This window comes from Canis lupus, chromosome 29 (assembly GCF_011100685.1).
Source record: "Canis lupus familiaris isolate Mischka breed German Shepherd chromosome 29, alternate assembly UU_Cfam_GSD_1.0, whole genome shotgun sequence".
Classification (NCBI taxonomy): Eukaryota; Metazoa; Chordata; class Mammalia; order Carnivora; family Canidae; genus Canis; species Canis lupus.
Window position 1 is genome coordinate 39,783,674 of NC_049250.1, and position 19,004 is coordinate 39,802,677.

A 19,004-nucleotide genomic window follows, 5' to 3' on the forward strand; every position below is an offset into this window, starting at 1 on the left:
TTCAGATTTTCTTTACAGAATAAATGCAGTATGAGTTTGGGATAGAAAAAACAATTACCACCTCTTTAAATGTTCAACATAATCATTTAATTAAATGAAGCCAGTCTCCTAATCCTTGTTTGCAAGCTTATTGGCACCATTAAGAACCATCAGAAATCAACAATCTACAAACTAAATTATTCTAAAAGTAAGCTTTCTCATGTGAAGACTGTCACGGTACATCATCCTAAAATCATCAACAAAGAACTAATTCAGTAAATTCTTGGAAGCAAATATTTTGACAAGTTATTGATCCTAAAATTAAGCCCAGAAGAAATTACTGGCACAAGGCACAGCTAAATTTTTCAAAATCAGTATACATAGTTCATTAGAAATGTTAGTTTCCAATTTGTTTGTTTCCTTTAGTTCATTTCTAAGTTTTTACCACAGTCAAAACTCACAGTATGAGTGAAATACACGTTTAAATTCTTTTGAGCAGAGGGCGGGGGGTGGGAGTGAATGGGTGACGGGCACTGGGTATTATTCTGTATGTTAGTAAATTGAACACCAATAAAAAAAAAAAAAAAAAAAAAAAAAAAAAATTCTTTTGAGCATACATAATTTCACAATGAAGCTTAAAATAAAATCCCATATGTATATATTCATTTCTATATAAATCATGAAAAATTCTCCTATATTAAAACCACCTTCAACTTTTATTACAAAAGAAATAGGTTTACTGAAGAAAAGTCAGAATAGTTAAGCAAAACAGTTATGCAAAAATAAGAAAATTAAAACCAACTTTAATCCACCAGAAACAACCACTGCTGTCAAGACTTTTATGTACATCTTCCAAGTCTTGTCTTTATATTAATATGTAAATGTATTTAACATTTTATTTTTACTTTTATTTTCCTGTTTGTAACAAAAATAGGATCTCTATAGTTTAAGCTTCATGGGAACAAGGCACTGGTCAGTTTGGCTTTTCACCACATTCCCTAGTATCTAACACTGTATTTGCCCCACTATAGGTGTTTCACATGTAAGTACTAGGTAAATAAATGAATGTGATTTTATTTTTAAATAATGTATTTTGGACATTTCCCATGGTATTAAATATATTCATAAGCTATGATTTTGTATACTTTCTGGTTTATGGGAAATGCTCAATAAATACTCGCTGATTATCGTATTTTATTAATTCAGAGACTTTTTTTTTATACATTAACATCTCCAGTTCAGGAGATGCCTTTTATAATCAATGACTTCTTATAATTGATAGCATGTTTTCCTTAGTGGTTCATAAAATAATGATGCATATTAGAATTGGTATTATTTTAGATTTAATGAAATACATTGTGTTTACAATATACAGACTCTGCTTTAACCAATTTCCTACCTTTAGAAATGTCTGTTTACAATTTATTTCCTTTAGTTTTATACTTTTTTACCCTTACAGCTAAATCTTTAAGAATATCTATGAGTATTTCTTTATAATAAATTCCTAAAAGTGGTATTGCCATACCACAAAATATATACAATTTTAAGGCTTTTGATACATACTGCCAAACTGTCTCCAGTTGGACCAATTTACATTCCAACCAGTAGAGGACATTACTCTCATCTATACTTGCTATTCCTATGTAAATTGAACCTACTAAAACATCAACATAAGAGTATAAAAGTTATTTTATGGTTATTTCATCAACAGCAGTAAAAATGAATATTTTTACAGGTTTACTGTCATTTATAACTCTTTGTGATGTACCTATTTATGACTTTTTTAATGTGATACTTTCTAAAATAAAGCAGTCTGTTGTGTTGGCCTTTAAGGACCTTCTAAGTCCTTAGAGAAGAGTTGAAGCAAGAATAAATAATAATAAATAAAATGCAAGAAGAGTTGAAGGACTGTGGGAAAAATAAAGAATTCACGAATTTAATTTTTCCAGAATTAAAGAATGCCCAAGTTGTGGATGACTTTCCTGGACATACTGTTTTTTTTTTTTTTAAACCTATTTACAAAAGTAAATTATACCTCAGAAGCAGAAGGCTGTCTTGATATAATGATGGGTTCTTCATATACTTTTCTATAAAATGACAAAGAGCCTAATATTCCTGGATTTACAAAATCAATTAATGCAAAAAATTCTTGAAGATCATTCTGAACTGGAGTACCTAAAGAAAAAAGTGATGAAAAGGTCAAGATTGCGTTTTACAGTCACAGGTATTTGTAGACAATTGTACCCTCTCCCCTAAGAAAACTAAAATATAGGCTTTAAGGCTGAGAAAAAGCAGCCAAATCCAGTTGAACAAAAATATTAAGAACATATAAACATTTAACTCTGGTTTTAACTGTGTACTAAATTCAGCATAGTGGTTGCACACAGGTTCTGAAATTTGACTAGTCTGAGATCAAATCCCATCGGCATCATTTACCCTCTGAGTAACCCTGAGCAAGCTACAGACCTCGGTTTATTCTATAAAATGAGCTCCTAGGGCTTTGAGGATCAAATCAGTTAATGCATATGCCATACTTAGAACAGTGCCTAAAGCACAATAAATGTTCCGTAACTGTTAGTAATTCTTAACATTATTACAGCTGTGTGACTCTGGACAAGTTTCTTAAGCTCTTTAAGTTAAATTCAGAATTTTTTCACTTATAAAAGTGGAAAGATAACAATTTCCCTGGTGGTATTACAGTGAAAAGCAGAGATACTGTGTGTACACTATAGCAAAGTGACTAACACTTAGTAAAGACTCAGTGAAGGCACCTATTATCTGTCAAAGTTTTCAGAACATATTGAGATCTTCACTAATCCTAAAGGTTGACACAAGCAGATTAATATACCCTGCATATATTATGCACTCAATAACTTTTGCTAATTTTCAAAGAAACATTAGCATGTTCAGTAATTACATCAAAAGGACATATAAGTCCGCATAGCCCAACAGTATAATTTCAGATGATATTCAAATAACAGACTAGAAAAACTTGTCCAAAAACATAAATAATATCAGAGGTAATATAAGTGGTATATATAAGAAGTGAATAAAAATGTACTTACTCATTAACAAAGACAACATACATTTTATAATGCCAGGGAATTTAATGATCACTTCCCTTCAAATTAAATGGGTCAACCCCAGGACTAATACATGTTAATTTTTTAACACATCCACTCAGTTCTAAATTTTTGGACCCATAATTGAAAAAATTAGAGAAAATATATTTATGTTGGTATGCTTTTTGTTAATTAGCCTTTAAATAAATACCCATGATGACGACTAATAAAAATAGGCAGAATGAGAAAGGCAAGAAAGAGGGGAAACAAAGGTATAAGGATTCTTATGGCTGGCTTCCAGACATTCATCCAACCCCAGCAAATTAACCCAAGCCACTCATAGCCTGATCCCATCTGCCAATAACTGATACAAGAAAAGATTTGTGTCTTAGACTGGGTTCCCCAGGAGTAGAGCCTGAGACAGGGATTTGGCTCTACAACATTTATGAAGGGAGAGCTCTCAGGGGAAAGAGAATAAATGGAATTAGAGACTAGCAGGGCAACAAACTAAGCAAAAATGGCCTCCTTGAGTCTGAGATAAACTATAGTGAGGCTCAGAACATAAATTGTACCATAAGGTTGGTCCTGAAATTATCCAAAGGCAAGGGCTCTGGCATTTTCCACTCACCTCTGTATGAGTCAACCACTGACCAAGCTGCAGCGGAGAGTTGAAACTCTCATTCAAACAAGGATAACTCTCCAGAAATAGGAAGGACCACATAAGACCAAAGTGAGGTGTAGAAGAAAAGCTACATTGAGCTACTCAGGCCTGATTCTAGTCTAGGCTAAAAAGGAGTGCATAGAAAAAGATTCTTGTATTTACAAATGGGCCATCCCACCTTTTCAGATAGTCTGGGCCAGCATGCTAGTCTGGCCAGTAATAAATTAGGTGCATGCAGCACATGCATATAAAAACAAGGGATACTTATATTAATAAGCATTTGCCATGTGTCAGGTAGTCTTCCAAGAACTTTATGTGAATTAATTCCTTTGACCTTCACAAAAGCTCTATGAAGTAAATGGTATTATTATCCTTATTTCACAGATAAGGAAATTGAAGCAAGAGAAGTTAACTAACTTGCCCCAAGTTGTACAGCTATAAATACCATACTTAGGAACCAAGCAAAGGCAGTCCAGACCCATCTCCTACATTCTTTACCATGATACCATTGTACTTATTCTTCAAAAACTCCAAAATGTAGGTTGCAGAAAATTACATAGCAATTTGAAAATTCAGAATCCTACCAAGACTCGATTACCATTGATTTATTGGTATGAATTCCATCCAGCACCACCAATTCTTTGGATGCTAAGCATATTACAAATCTTATATGGTAAGTAGAAAAAAATTCTATCATATCTTCCCAAAAATACTGACCAGTTAGAATTACTCTTTTCTCACAAGAGAGGCTAATGAGGGCTGCAGTTGTCTTAATAGCACTGTTCTTCAAACGATGCCCCTCATCACAGATTAGAAGACCAAACTTTACATTCTTAATTTGATCCAAAGAACGAAGTAACATTTCATAACTGATGATAAGAACAGAATAAAATGGAGATCTGGTGAATTCTTCTACTTTGTGGTCCTAAAAACAAACAACAACAAAAAAAAAGGTGGCATTTAACAAATTATGGGCTGAAACTATAAAATCAAATTCAAGCAACATATTCCTGACAGACATTAATTAGAATATGTTAACTCAAAACCAAACTGTAAGCCAAGATGCCATTTTCCTGCAAAGAAGTTGGAGCAGTTACATGCACTGGAAAAACTACCCCATAGACAGTGAAAACTGCAGTGTTGATTTGAAAAGCACAGAGATCTAAAAAATGACCAAGGCTGAACTGTTACAAGTCTCTTACCTGATCAACAGGAAATATTTTGATTCTTTCACTTCCTAGCCATTTTTGAAATTCTTTCCTCCAATTATTCACCAGGCTTCCAGGTGTGACGATAAGCGTCTTCTTTACTACTGGCTTGCCTCCATAGGGCCCCTGACACTGTAGAGTCCAGATGAGCGAAATACATTGCAATGTTTTCCCTAAACCCATTTCATCAGCAAGAATAGCTCCACATCTGCCATTCACTCTGTTAGAAATAATTACACTTCTTTTAGTCACAATAGGAAAATATTTTATGCCCCCAATATCATCATTTATTAGTCAAGAACCAGAAGCTGATTATTTTATAATTAGGACAAACTCTACCCTGCCCCCAAATCCTTTTTCTAGATTTTCATGCAGCTGATTTATAACAGCTCTCTCTTTTGGATCTCTGATAATTATATTCATTATATATTTACTGTCAACTAAATTACTAAAACAAATCTGAAATTCAACAGCTCAATCTAAATCATCTGTTACTATCATACGCATATATTTAGAGACTAGAAACGAATCCAAATTTTATATCTACATTTGAATAATTTAACTGTAACTGTGCTTCTCATTACTAATAGTTGAGTAATTTTTTTAAGTTTCAGCATGAAATATCAAAATGGCTTAAACTACATTGTAATCTTAACCAGAAAGATCTACTGAGCTGTATTTATGATTCTCTGGCAGTAAATGAAGTCTTCAATCACAGAGCTCCTTGTACTGCAAGAAAAAAAAAAAACAAAACACTAAATGTTGACCTAATACATGTAGCTTAGTAATAGTCTTATCCTACAGACCTACTCAGTTAATGCTATTTAAAATTAAATATTCTAAGGAATATATTAGTAAGTGGCATGTGTATATCACTTCATAGCTTTTAAAGCTCTTTAATATATTAATTTATTTATATCTATTTTAAAAGTTATAAAGTCCAAAGGAACTAAGGATAGTACCAAAAATAAGTAGTTTTCCTTCTCTGATTCATTTCACTTAGCATAAAACTCTAATTCCATCCATGTCATTGCAAATGGCAAGATTTCATTTTTTATGGCTGAGTAATATTTCCCATTGTGCATATATACCACATCCTTTTTATCCATTCATCAGTCGGTAGACACTTGAGCTATTTCCATAATTTGGCTCTGGTAGATAATGCTGCTATGAACACCAGAGTGTATACATCCTTTTGAATTAGTATTTTTGTATTCTTTGGGTAAATATTTGCTGCATCATAGTTAGTTCTTTTTTTAACTTTTTGAGGAACCTCCCTACTATTTTCCAGAGTGGCTGCACCAGTTTGCATTCCCACCAACAGTGGAAGAGGGTTCCTATTTCTTCATATTCTCACCAACATCTGTTGTTTCTTATGCTGCTGATTTTAGTCATTCTGACGGGTGTGAAGTGGATAGCTCATTGTAGTTTTTTAATTTGTATTTCCCTGATGATAAGTGATGTTGATTTCACGCATGTGTGGAATTTAAGAAACAAAACAAATGAGCATAGGGGAGAAAAAAGAGAGAAAGGCAAACCAAGAAACAGACTTTTAACTATAGAACAAACTGATGGTTACCAGAGGGGAGGTGGGTGGGAGGATAGATGAGATAGGTGATGGGGATTAAGGAGGGCACTTGTGATGAGCATAGGGTATTGTATATAAGTGCTGAATCACTATATTATACACTTGAAACTTAATATTATACTGTATGTTAATTGGAATTTAAATTTTAAAAAAATAAGTAGTTTTATTATAGTTTAGTTTTATTAGTAAAAATAACCAAAAATCACCTTTCCATTCCAATCCAAAATAGGTCTTCCATTTCAAAGTACAGAGGAAAAAAATCACAAACATGAATTACAGCCATAATTATAATTTTTTTAAGATTCTTTTTTTTAAAGTAACCTCTATGGGGATCCCTGGGTGGGTCAGCGGTTTAACGCCACCTTTGGCCCAGGGTGTGATCCTGGGGTCCCGGGATCAAGTCCCATGTTGGGCTCCTTGCATGGAGCCTGCTTCTCCCTCTGCCTGTGTCTCTGCCTCTCTCTCTCTGTATGTCTCTCATGGATAAATAAATAAAATCTTAAAAAAAAAAAGAATACCTTTAAAAAAATAAAATAAAATAAAGTAACCTCTACACCCAACAAACCCACAACCCGTGAAATCAAGAGATGTATGCTCTACCAACTGAGCCAGCCAGTCAGGCACCCCCATTATTATCATTTTAGATCAACAACTTGACAATTCAAGACCAAATGCCAGCTAAGATATGAGTGGCAGAAAGAAAAACAGTGATTCATCCTTCCACAGGGGAAGGAAGAGAGCAGGAAAGTTTCATTGAAAAGATGGACCTTTTCAAAGGAGAATAGGAATTTACTACATGAATTGAGAGTTCAACATAGTTGGAGCTTGCACTGAATTCTAAGTAAGTAAGACAAAAGCTATGAACCTGGCAAGAGAGGTGGAGACTACAGATAACTTATCCCTGAAAGTTCGCACTGTATCTTGCACGTCAGTGTCTCCCAAACATCAGTCTTTCATGACTACCATCACAATTTTGTTATATATGTGATTTTTTTTGCTAATATGTTGTTATTTATTTTTCTTTAACTCAACTCCCTTTTTTACTTAGATTTATTTGAAAATTTCAAGCATGATTTATCCATGAAACCAAAAATTTAATATGCTATCTTTTTTAAATTTTTTAAAGATTTTATTTATTTGAGAGAGTGAAAGAGAGCATGAGTGGAGTGAGGGGTAGGGGGAGCAGCAGACTCCCGCTGAGCAGGGAGCCTGATGTGGGGCTCGATTCCAGGACTCTTGGATCATGACCTCAGCCGAAGGCAAATGCTTAACCAACTGAGCCACCCACGTGCCCAATATGCTATTTTTTTCTAATAATTCATTAACTAAATATGCTGCTATCAGAATTTAAAAACAAGGTGTGGGGCTCCTGGCTGCTTAGTTGGTGGAATGTGAGACCCTTGTTCTTAGGGTTGTGAGTTTGGGTCCTAGAGATTACTTAGAGGCCCGTGGGTGACTCAGTTGGGTTAAGCATCCAACTCTTGGTTTCAGGTCAAGTCATCAGGGTCATGAGATGGAGACCCATATCAGGCTCCACACTCAGCAAAGAGTCTGCTTTAGATTCTCTCTTTCCTACTACTTCACACTCATACTCTCTCTCTAAAATAAATAAATAAATCTTTTTTTAAAAAAAGAGATTTCTTAAAAATAAAATCCTTGGGCAGCCTGGGTGGCTCAGCAGTTTAGCACCTGCCTTTGGCCCAGGACATGATCCTGGAGACCAGGGATCGAGTCCCATGTCAGGCTCCCTGCATAGAGCCTGCTTCTCTCTCTGCCTGTGTCTCTGCCTCTCTCTCTTTGTTTCTCATGAATAAATAAATTTTTTTAAAACCTTCTAAAAAAATAGTAAAATCCTTAAAAATATTTTTAAATAAGATAAAATAAAAAAGAAGTCTTGTCCATATCCACCTAAAATGACCTTACATACCACCAGTGGAGTGCATATTACAGCTGAAGAAACACTGCTCTAAGTTTGAGAGTCTGAACATTTTAAGCAAGAGAATGCCATGTTCAGAACTGTTTCTCAGAAAAATCAAGCTGGTGGCAATAAGTAGAATGAATTTGAGGAGCATCAAAAGTAGATACACAAGCTAGGTGCCACTGCAGAAATCCAGATGAAATATAATTGTATGACACTGGCACTGCTGCAGTGAGGTGCCAGAAAAGATCCAGAATCAAAGCATATTTAGGAATTCAAAACAATTAAAAGTTCTGGTTTGATTACACTGAGAAAGTGAAAGAGAAGTCATTAAAGATGTTTTCCACAGGCCAAATGAGATAAGATCTCTAGAAAGAAGAGCATATTCTGAGGAACATGAGTCTAGACAGTTTCTGGGATGTCGTATCCCTTAACCAGTCATTTTTCAAAGGGCTCATAGAGTTTGGGGGAATTTACATTCCCAATTCCCTCTGAAATGATCAATTTAAAAATATGCATTAAAAACAAAACAAAAGAAGGAAATATAACAAGATGTTAGCAGATTCGTTTGATTCTTTTTTACTTCCTTTGGCTTTTGTTGTGTCTCTGTGTGTCTTCTACAGTATCTTTAAGAGAGGATTCTATAATTCTTTATCAGAAAACTGTATTTAAAAGGAAGTGAGGGAGACTCCTTTTATTTTAAAGTAGAAGTGAAATAAGAAGAAAATCTTTTTTCCATAAGCAGAGTTAAAGGCTACTTCCATTTTGCCCCCATAACCTTTTCTCATACTAATAAGCTCTTATTGTATCACATTAAGGTTGACTATATTTACCTGTTTCCTCAAATAATTTAAAGACCACTTAAGGGGAGGGACCGTGGTCCTCACTCCTGTATGCCCAGCTCCTGGCACATGGCATTCATCAAGAATCCCTTTTAGAATAAATGCACACATGAAGTACTGTTAATGATGTACTGAAAGTCATTACATCAGGCTTTTTCTAGAAAACAATTACGTTACAGGTTAAATCAAAATGGAGACTATGGGCACATGGCCGGCTCAGTCAGTGGAGCGTGCAACTCTTGATCTCAGGTTGTGATTTTGAGACCCATGTTAGATGCAGAGATTACTTAAGAAATAAAATCTTTATTATTTATTTAATTATTATTAAATTATTTATTTTCCTAAACAATTATTTAATTGTTTAGGACTAAACAAATTATTTATTTTCCTACCTCATTCCCATTACACATTCATAAAGGAACATGATTCCTTCTTTCTGATGTGGTCGAAGATGATATACAAGGTGAGGATCTATCACCACATCCACAACAGGAAAACCCTTCTTATTGAACGTCCACTGGTGATTATTGTCAGGTCGTGACATTACAAGAGAATCTTAAGAAAAAGATGAAAGTTTATTAATGTATTGCAATTTCACTTTGTCAGCAACTACATCATCTTGCTTTAATTATTCACAGCCTATAACTATTTGCCATCATTTGTGGCAAAAAAAAGTTGAAGTTCAGTCACACTAATACTAAACAAGAGTAGAAAATTTAAAAATAAGATCTCATGCCTTATTGATATAAGATTTCAGGCAGAGAATTTCAAAGAGCTTTCCAAACTTCATATGCTCCAAAGTACTTCAAAACCACTAAAAATTCACTATTGTCTAGTAAAGAATTCAGTAAGCTACAACATTTAATAGTTCAGTGTTCAGAACAAAGAGATCTATTTCCAACTGAAATCACAGGTTGGAATTTTGCCAAGTTGCACTTGCTAATGCTCATAGCTTCTTGTTTTGGAAAGGCACCCCAAATTTAACATAAAAGCTCCCATTATTTTGACTTCTGTATACACTAACAATGACTCTTCTATTAATCAGAAGAACTGAGAAAAGATGACAAATTTTCCATTGACTTCATCATTATTTGCTTATAGTTAATTACTATGTTCATGAATGTCAAATTCATGAATCTTTGCAAAGCAGCAAAAAAAAAGTAACCATAGAATAATTATGTAATTCTGTAGAAATATGCTAATACAATTTAAGAGATTTATTAAAAGATCACCAGAAAATACAAAATTAAATATAACTAGAGAACAGGTCTCAATTAATAATTCTAAAGTCAAGTCAAATAATAACTCATCAGAATTATTTTAGGGATATATTTATATATCTACATCATGGTTTAAAAAATGGAATAAAGGGATCCCTGGGTGGCTCAGTGGTTGAGCGTCTGCCTTCAGCTCAGGGCGTGATCCTAGTCTGGGGATCAAGTCCCACATTGGGCTCCCTGTAAGGAGTCTGCTTCTCCCTCTGCCTATGGCTCTGCCTCTCTGTCTTTCATTAATAAATAAATAAAATCTTTAAAAAAAATAGATGTTTTAGAATAAAACAAAAAGAAAAAAAATCAGAAATTAGAAGAGAAGATAATGAAAACAAGTTCCAGGAGATTAAATAAATGCCCACCAATGCAGAAATACATAGTCACTGAGAGAGTTTGATCGTGTTTACCATTAGCGATTACCCAGAGGAAAATGATCTTCCTAGGTTTCTGAGCAACTAAAAGGAACTCCCATTTTTGAGGTCAATTCCTGGCAAATAGAGGATTAGGGAGTGAAAATGGAAAATTCAGCCCTTGGCTTTCCTCTATATTCCAGTAGCAAAGCAAGAGTATCTTTTTTGGGACGCCTGGCTGGCTCAGGGGTTGAGCATCTGCCTTCAGCTCAGGGCCTGATCCCAGGATCTGGGATCGAGTCCCACACTAGGCTCCCTGTGGGAAGCCTGCTTCTCCCTCTGCCTGTGTCTCTGCCTCTCTGTGTCTCTCAAAAATAAATAAATAAATCTTTTAAAAAAAAAAAAAAGTATCTTTCTTATGGGTTCCTAATCAAAAAATGGCCCCATTTTTCTCTTTTGAAACACACAAAGGGGAAAAAAAGAGAAGACAGGGATGAGGATAATACAGTATTCAAGCAAGAAGGACCACAGAATCTAAGTCAACTAACAGAGCATACATCTTCAAGAAAGATAAAACTTAAACCACCACAATAATGGGACACCATTTCAATTTTTAAGATGCCCCTCTCTCTACCTTCACAATAATGAAACATCACGTAGTGCTTACAAAATCCTTCATGTTTCCACTTTAAGTCTACAACCTAGTTCTAACCTTGGCAAGATAAATGAGGATCATCAACTACTTACCATCACACAAAGAGTTATATTCTACGTGCATGCACACACACGCACACACATGTATGCATAAATATATAAATTATCACAATAACATTTTCATTTAGTCAATAGGTTATTTATTATACGGAGCATGTAGCAACACTCTACGTCTCTATGGTAGTGATTAGAACCCACATTTAGACTTGAGGAGACAAAGCCATTAGTGAGGTAAGTGACTACTCCAAGAAGTCAAAGAACCCATTAGTTCAGTTGCAAAATTGGGACTCTACCTCAGACCTCTGAATAAGCACATTATTCTTTTGGTTTCCCACATCCCTCTATTATGTAATAGGAAGGCAAAGAGAAAGGAGAATAAAGGAAAAGGAAGCCTGTTAATAAAAGAGATGGTGGGACAGATAATATATTTGGATAAAAAGAAAAATCAGAAGCAGAAGCCTCCACTGCCTATCTTTCAACTAAGTTTCAGATAAGCTCACATAGAGCTAGGAATTCTTAATTTGAGGTTTTTATCCCAAATTTTTCAATAATTCCTTGAATTTCAGCAATGTCTTCATTTTTGGGGGGCTCAGTTTCTTCAAAGGCAAAGGGAAAAGACTAAACTAAATGATCTCAAAGGCCCCTTTATTTCAAAAATTCTATTCCCATAATACTTGCAAAAAATACTTAATGTTGCTCTATGTACTTTTTATTTTACTAATCTGAAAGCAGCCTACACTATACCCCACCCACTTTGATATCTACTGCCTTATAATTCAAATTTACTTGTCTGCCTCCTCACCAAATAAGATCTCTGATGACAGTTTACCTCTGCCCTCAATGCAAAAAAAGGCATTGAAGAAATCCCTGTCAGGCAAACAAATCAAATCGAAAAAAAAAAAAAAAAAAACAGGAGAGGTGTTATTTTTTAATGTGATTTTTTAAATTAGATTCATTAATGTGAAAATTAACTCATTAAATTGAATTCTCATGGGTTTAATTTAAATTCTTTACCTTGAAAATAAATAAATCTTTAAAAAAAATTAACTCATTAAATTGGATTCTCATGGGTATAATTTAAATTCTTTACCTGAAAATAAATAAATCTTTAAAAAAAAAAAAGTATCACCATTCAACATTTTAATACACTAATGCATGTGATCAAGACATACAGTTGTCAAAAGAGAAATATAAACATAATCTTGACTCATGAATTAATATTTCTGCTTGCTAAGATGTCAGATATTATTCAAAATCTTATACATGTATGTTTGTGTGTATACAATCTCTAATTGGTATATTTTTCCTTTAATACAAATGTGACATTATTACTATATTCTTAGAATTATACATTTATTTATGAAATGATTCCCCAACTATATTATACAACTTCAACATTATTCCTTATGTCAGTTGTATGCCTGAAGAATAATACATACTTTCATCTGAAAACTTTAAACAAATCTTAAACTTTAAATTCACAGGCCAAATATGTTTTGACAGTAAAAACAGAATATTCAAATTATGTTTTACATCTTACTTGGTGCATGTGGGTCATGGCGTGGTTTACAATCTTGGAAACCACCCAATCTATTTTCCTTTGAACTTGGTTTACAAACACTTTTGAAGGGGTTAGAGAAACACTTCTTGGCAGCTTGAGAAGAACTTGAGATAGCAGGACTTCCTATTCCAAGCTGAAAACATCGGCCACTGCTGAAATCATCCGGAGAAATTATACCCATGATTTCTACTTCTTTTCCACCAATCATCACTCTGTGGCCCTCTTCAATCTTTTCAAGCTCTTTCAATTTATATGCCATGCCTTTAAAATGAGAAGAGAGAATGTGAATTTAATTTACTGACACTCTAAGATAACTTAGTGATACGACAGTCACCTTCCTATAACCCCACAGAATGAAAACTGTGCTTTGAAGGCAAATAGCCTTGTATAACCCATTACCCAGGATGAAAACATAATTTATCATTTTGTTTAAAAAACACAGAAAAATCAGAAGTAATAAATAATAAAGCTATGAAAATTAGCCAAGCTTTAGAGAAAGCAAGACCTTTTTTAATTATTGAAAATATAGCTAGGAGTGCTAGCTTGATCAGTTGGTAGAGCATGCAACTTTTTTTTTTTTTTTTGAGAGAAAGCGAGAGAGAGAGAGAGGGAGAGAGAGAGAGAGAGAGAGAGAGAGAGAGAGAGAGAGAGAGGGAGGAAGGTGGGAAGGGGCAGAGGGAGACAGAGAATCTTAAAGCAGGCTTGCCCAGTGCGCCTGATGCGGGGCTCAATCCCACACTAAGGTTGTGACCTGAGCCAAAACCAAAAGCTGGAGGCTTAACCAACTGAGCCACCCAGGCGCCCCTCAATATTTTTATAACAAAATTAAGGGGCATCTGGGTGGCTCAGTGGTTGAGCGTGTGCCTTCAGCTCAGGTCATAACCCCAGGGTCCCAGGATCTAGTCAAGTCCCCCATCGGGATCCCCGCAGGGAGCCCACTTCTCCCTCTGCCTGTGTCTCTGCCTCTCTCTGTCTCTCATGAATAAATAAATAAAATCTTTAAAAGAAAATTCAGTTGCAGATCATTCAGTTCAGCCTCAACTCATCACTCTGGCACTGACCTTCACATACTACACTCCTGAAACACTGAACTAGTAATTTTAACTCTTTCCCACTTTTGTGCCTTTGTATATACTATTCCCTCCTATGTATGTCCCTTTCTCATACCCTATAGAACTATTTATTTTTCAAACACTACCTTAAACAATAATTCCTATGAAGCTTTCCCCAGCCTCCTAGGCAGATCTAAATGGTCCTTCTATCTCCTACTGCATGGAGTAAAATTCTCAATGAAACAATTATTTTATTGCTTCCTAATTATCAATTACATTGCCCTATCCCCCACTAAACCATAATTTATATACATTTTTTGAATGTTTACTCCTAGCGTAATGCTTGGCACTTAACAGTTACTAAAAACTATAAAGTATGATATTATTAAATGAATGAATGTATAGAACAGATTTTATAGTAATGGGCCATATTCAAATTGAACAATAAGAGACAATGCCAAAAAACATGGTTGGTGTTAAGCATTCTGAATTTGTGAGCTAACTTGTATTAGTACAATCATCCTGGTAACATGTTAAAATAGAAATAACGATAACCTCAAATTTAGATGTATTAATCTGGATCATGCCTAGCCATTTCCCTTTTTTTTTTTTTCAAAATTTTGTTGGGTATCATTGAAATTAGATAATATTCCACACCTGATATCAACATTTTTCTGACTTTAATCATTTAGCAAGGGGGAGGGGGGAGTAGAAGTACAGTAAGACAAACTGCTTAATCTCAAAAATATATATAAATGACTGCAGATAACTATTTCATTTTGGAGAAAATGAATCCATGAGATGGGATTTCCTTAACTGAGCTAGTGTACATAGACTGTCAGATTATCATGAGATAATTTTAATTGACATGCAAGTCAATTAAAGAGCATCCTAATCTAACCCTTATAAAATCCCACATTTTAATTACATAACCTCAGATATATACTAATAGTAGTCCAAATCATAAACATTACATAATATCACAATACCTCTTCCAATGTCTTTGCCTTCCAAATCCTTTAATGTAAATGACTTTCCTTTTACAATGAGAACAGCATCACCTTCCCACTTTTTGTGTTTTTTCTTCGAAGCTTTACACCAAACAACACTGAAATATTTAACTAGGCTATCAGGTTCTTCCTCTTCTTGTCCCTTAGACACTGTTATTTCTTTAGGGGCTGGGTGAACTACAATAAAAAAATAAAATAAAATAAAAATAAAAACCACATTATTAGAGATGACTTTAAGGAGTAGTGTCATTTGAACAAAAGTAAATGCACAAGAAAATCAAGTGGTACTAGTAAGTATTAAAGAGTATTTGATCATACTCCTGTTAGTATTTTATGAACTGAGAAATTCAAATGTCAGGTCTAGCTAGCATTAATGCCTGTCTACCCTGTCTACCATGAAATCATGAGGGTAAGCAATTGATACACTCACAACCACTCTGTACCCATACAACCATTCTGTTTTTCACTCTCACTATTCAATAAATTACATGACACAGTCAACACTTTATTATAAAATAGGGTGTTAGATGATTTTGCCCAATTGTAGGCGAATGTAAATGTCCTGAATGTGTTGAAGGCCGTCAGAGCTAAGCTATAATGTTCAGTAGGTAAGGTGGATAAATTCATTTTTGACTTAGGATATTTTCATTTTAGGATGGGTTAATTGGGTAACCCCATAAGTCAAGGAAGATCTGTACTCCAATCTGGCTTCCAGTCATCCCCCAAAACTACTCTTGTTAAAGTCCACTAAGGAACTCCTTGCCAATAAATGCACAAGGTATTTTTGTAGTCTTGATCAGAATTCTCAAAAGCATTGGACAATGATGTTGACCACTTCCTCCTTGAAATACTGAACCTTATTTTTACAGCTTCTCTAACACATCTCAATTTTTCCTACTTCTTTGGTTGCTTCTTAAAACATCTTGCCAGCTCATCAGACCTGAATTCTAGACCCTCTTCTCACTGTGCCCTTCCCCTTAACTCCCAAGGATTCAATATCACCCCTGTATAAACCTGAAGATATTTTTCTCTAGCCCAAGTCATGACTCTAGACCTAGGTATCTGTACATAATTGCCCCTCAGACCTGTCTACATAAATGTTTCATAAACATCTTGATTCATTATACCACTTGTCTTCTTTCGAAAAATGGTTCCTCCTTCAGATTTCTCATTAAGAGTACCACTACCCTCATTCAAGTCAGAAAGTTGGAAATCATCCTCGACATCCGTAACTCTGTTCCACAGCCAGTCAAACACAAATCCAGGTGACGCTAACCCCCACAAGGCTCTCACGGCTCTGCACTGTTTGCCTTCTCCATTACTTCCCTTCTTCAAATCACCATCTCTGAACCACTGTACTCTGTAGGATCTTCCCAACAGGCTTACTGAGATCTTCCCGTGCCACCTCTACTCCCTAAAACCATTTCCTATATTTACTATATTTGTCTATTTTTAAATGTAAATCTGATTATGTATCTTTCTTAAAATCCATTAGTCGTAATGGTCTTTAAGAAAACATGCTACTTCTAGCCAAAGGGCCTTCCACATCATCCTACAACATGCTCTTCTAAATTAACTTCTATTCACTCTGCCATAGTTTAATTTTCCCTTTCTGCCAGGCTAGATCTTATTAATTCAGCATTATCTCAGCAATTAATTATGTGCCAAACTACTTAACATTAGCCTTCCCATTAAACTGTGAAGTCCTGAAAGGAAGGTGTTTTGATCTGGCTCATCACCATATGCTCAGAACAATAGGTACTTTTCAAAACTGCCATTTGGACTCAAAGTACATTTGACTTTATGTTTATAAAAATATTAGAATTATCTTAAAATTAATTTTCATGAGAAAATAACTTTAGAGATTAACTTTGAACTCCTCTCCATTTTTGCCCATTTTTATTTTCATTTTTATGTATTGTTACCTTCAGGATTATTTTCCAAGTAAACTTTATAACAAAGATTTGGTTCCTTGGTCAGTTTTTTATGAATCATATTTTATTAATTATAACTTTTGCCAACATGAGTTTTTACAATCATAATTTACCAAATGCAGTTTTGCTAAGTCAAATGTTAAATACCTAAATATTAACAAAATTGTATTACTCCATCAGGTTTTAGTTAAGAAATTTTATCAGTTTCTTAAATAATTGATAGTTATTTATTATTTTTGCTTTACCAACCTTGAATTTCTCAGATAAAGTTTTGAGGTTTTTAGGATTAACAAAAAAAGACAGGATGCTTGATCAGTTTTTGAACTCTAAGAAATTTTGTGGTATGAAATTTTAGCCAATTTTAGTTTTGTCTTGTGCGTTATTCTACCAGTAGTAGTCGATGTGCATTGAATGACCGATAATACCGTTTTGTACTTTTAAAATGTGTTCCTTTTATTATGTTATCCAAAAAAAATATGTGATTGCTCAAGATTGCTGTAAAACAAGGGTAAAAAGTATGTCTTCACCAAAACGGCTAGAAAAACATCCAGTCAAATACCCTGTTATCCCCAGAGCCTAGTGTTACTTGTTATGTCCAAGACCCTTCCTGTGTCCAGAAAAAAATAAATAGAACAAAAGACAATAATTAAACGGAGAATTCAGAAATTACTTATAATTAACTTTGAAATACCTCAGATTCCCAGATAGCCTTTCTTTTACAGAATAGTAGGAGGAGGAGAAGAGCATGAACTAATCTGCCTGGGTATGAATCTTGAGTTTTCCCACTTACAAGCTAAGTGACCTTGGACAAGTTACTTACCACTCTATGCCAGTTTATGAATCTGCAAACGAATGTAATACTAATACCTACCTCACAGATTTATTGTGGGCACTGGATTAGCTAGTATACATAGAACCCTTAGAACAGTACTTGACACGTAATAAGGACTCCCTAAATGTTAACTACCATCATCATCATCACCTTGTCTTGGTTCCTTTCCCATTTAGTCCCATTTTAAATGGAAGCTATTAGGCAGAGAAGAGAGAAAATCCCCCAAAGCAGAATAAAGATATTAGAAATTAAACAGGGCAGCCCCAGTGGCCCAGCGGTTTAGCACCGCCTTCAGCCCAGGGCCTGATCTGGAAACCCGGGATCGAGTCCCACGTTGGGCTCCCTGCACGGAGCCTGCTTCTCCCTCTGTGTCTCTGCCTCTCTCTCTGTCTCTCATGAATAAATTAATAAAATCTTTAAAAAAAAAATCCTTACATTAGAAATTAAACATATAAGGAACAAAACCTCCTACATCGACTACTTGTAATACACGAAATATTGACTAATTCATGATGTTCTAGACTAATCATCCCTAACAATTCCACTACAAAGTGTAATTTTTATTTCTAAACTTGGTTCTGATCTACTTCTCCCTTGACCCTATAAAATACTTTGCAAATCAATACCAAAAAGACAGTCTGCATAAACAAGAGACTTGAATGCCTAAAAGCAAGATTCACTAAATAAGGATGTTTATAATTATGCTTTGATAAAAGAGGAAGAGTGAAATTTTGCCATTTTAATATTGATAGTGGATATTATCATCTTAATGATTCCTAAGAAGTTACCCTACTGTTGGACAGCTTAATTATACATCCCACATACCCAAGTCTTTAATATTACTTTCTTTCAAAAACTCCAAATACACAATGCTTTCAATAGAACGATTGAATTTTAAAATGTCTCAAAATCAAATTCAACAAAGAAGGTAAATACTCTCCCAAACTGTATTTTGAAATTACCAAAGCCTACCAGAATTTTTAACAAATATTAACGTATAAATGCAATATAAATTTAAGGTT

The 19,004-nt window shown here is 34.5% G+C and overlaps 1 protein-coding gene across 6 annotated transcripts in view; it reads right to left on the reverse strand.

The window, feature by feature from the left end:
* Nucleotides 1-19,004, reverse strand: part of RAD54B (RAD54 homolog B) — a 99,390-nt gene that overhangs the window by 31,601 nt on the left and 48,785 nt on the right. For 5 of the 6 annotated variants that reach the window (XM_038579775.1, XM_038579773.1, XM_038579774.1 and 2 more), the window contains 6 exons: nucleotides 15,196-15,393; nucleotides 13,134-13,415; nucleotides 9,651-9,813; nucleotides 4,905-5,130; nucleotides 4,420-4,627; nucleotides 2,015-2,154 (listed from right to left, as the gene is read on the reverse strand). In XM_038579775.1, the coding sequence (XP_038435703.1) occupies nucleotides 2,015-2,154; nucleotides 4,420-4,627; nucleotides 4,905-5,130; nucleotides 9,651-9,813; nucleotides 13,134-13,415; nucleotides 15,196-15,393 (1,217 nt within the window). Of the gene's footprint in view, nucleotides 1-2,014; nucleotides 2,155-4,419; nucleotides 4,628-4,904; nucleotides 5,131-9,650; nucleotides 9,814-13,133; nucleotides 13,416-15,195; nucleotides 15,394-17,399; nucleotides 17,527-19,004 lie in introns of those variants that run through there. The other variant, XM_038579778.1, reaches the window with a different exon arrangement.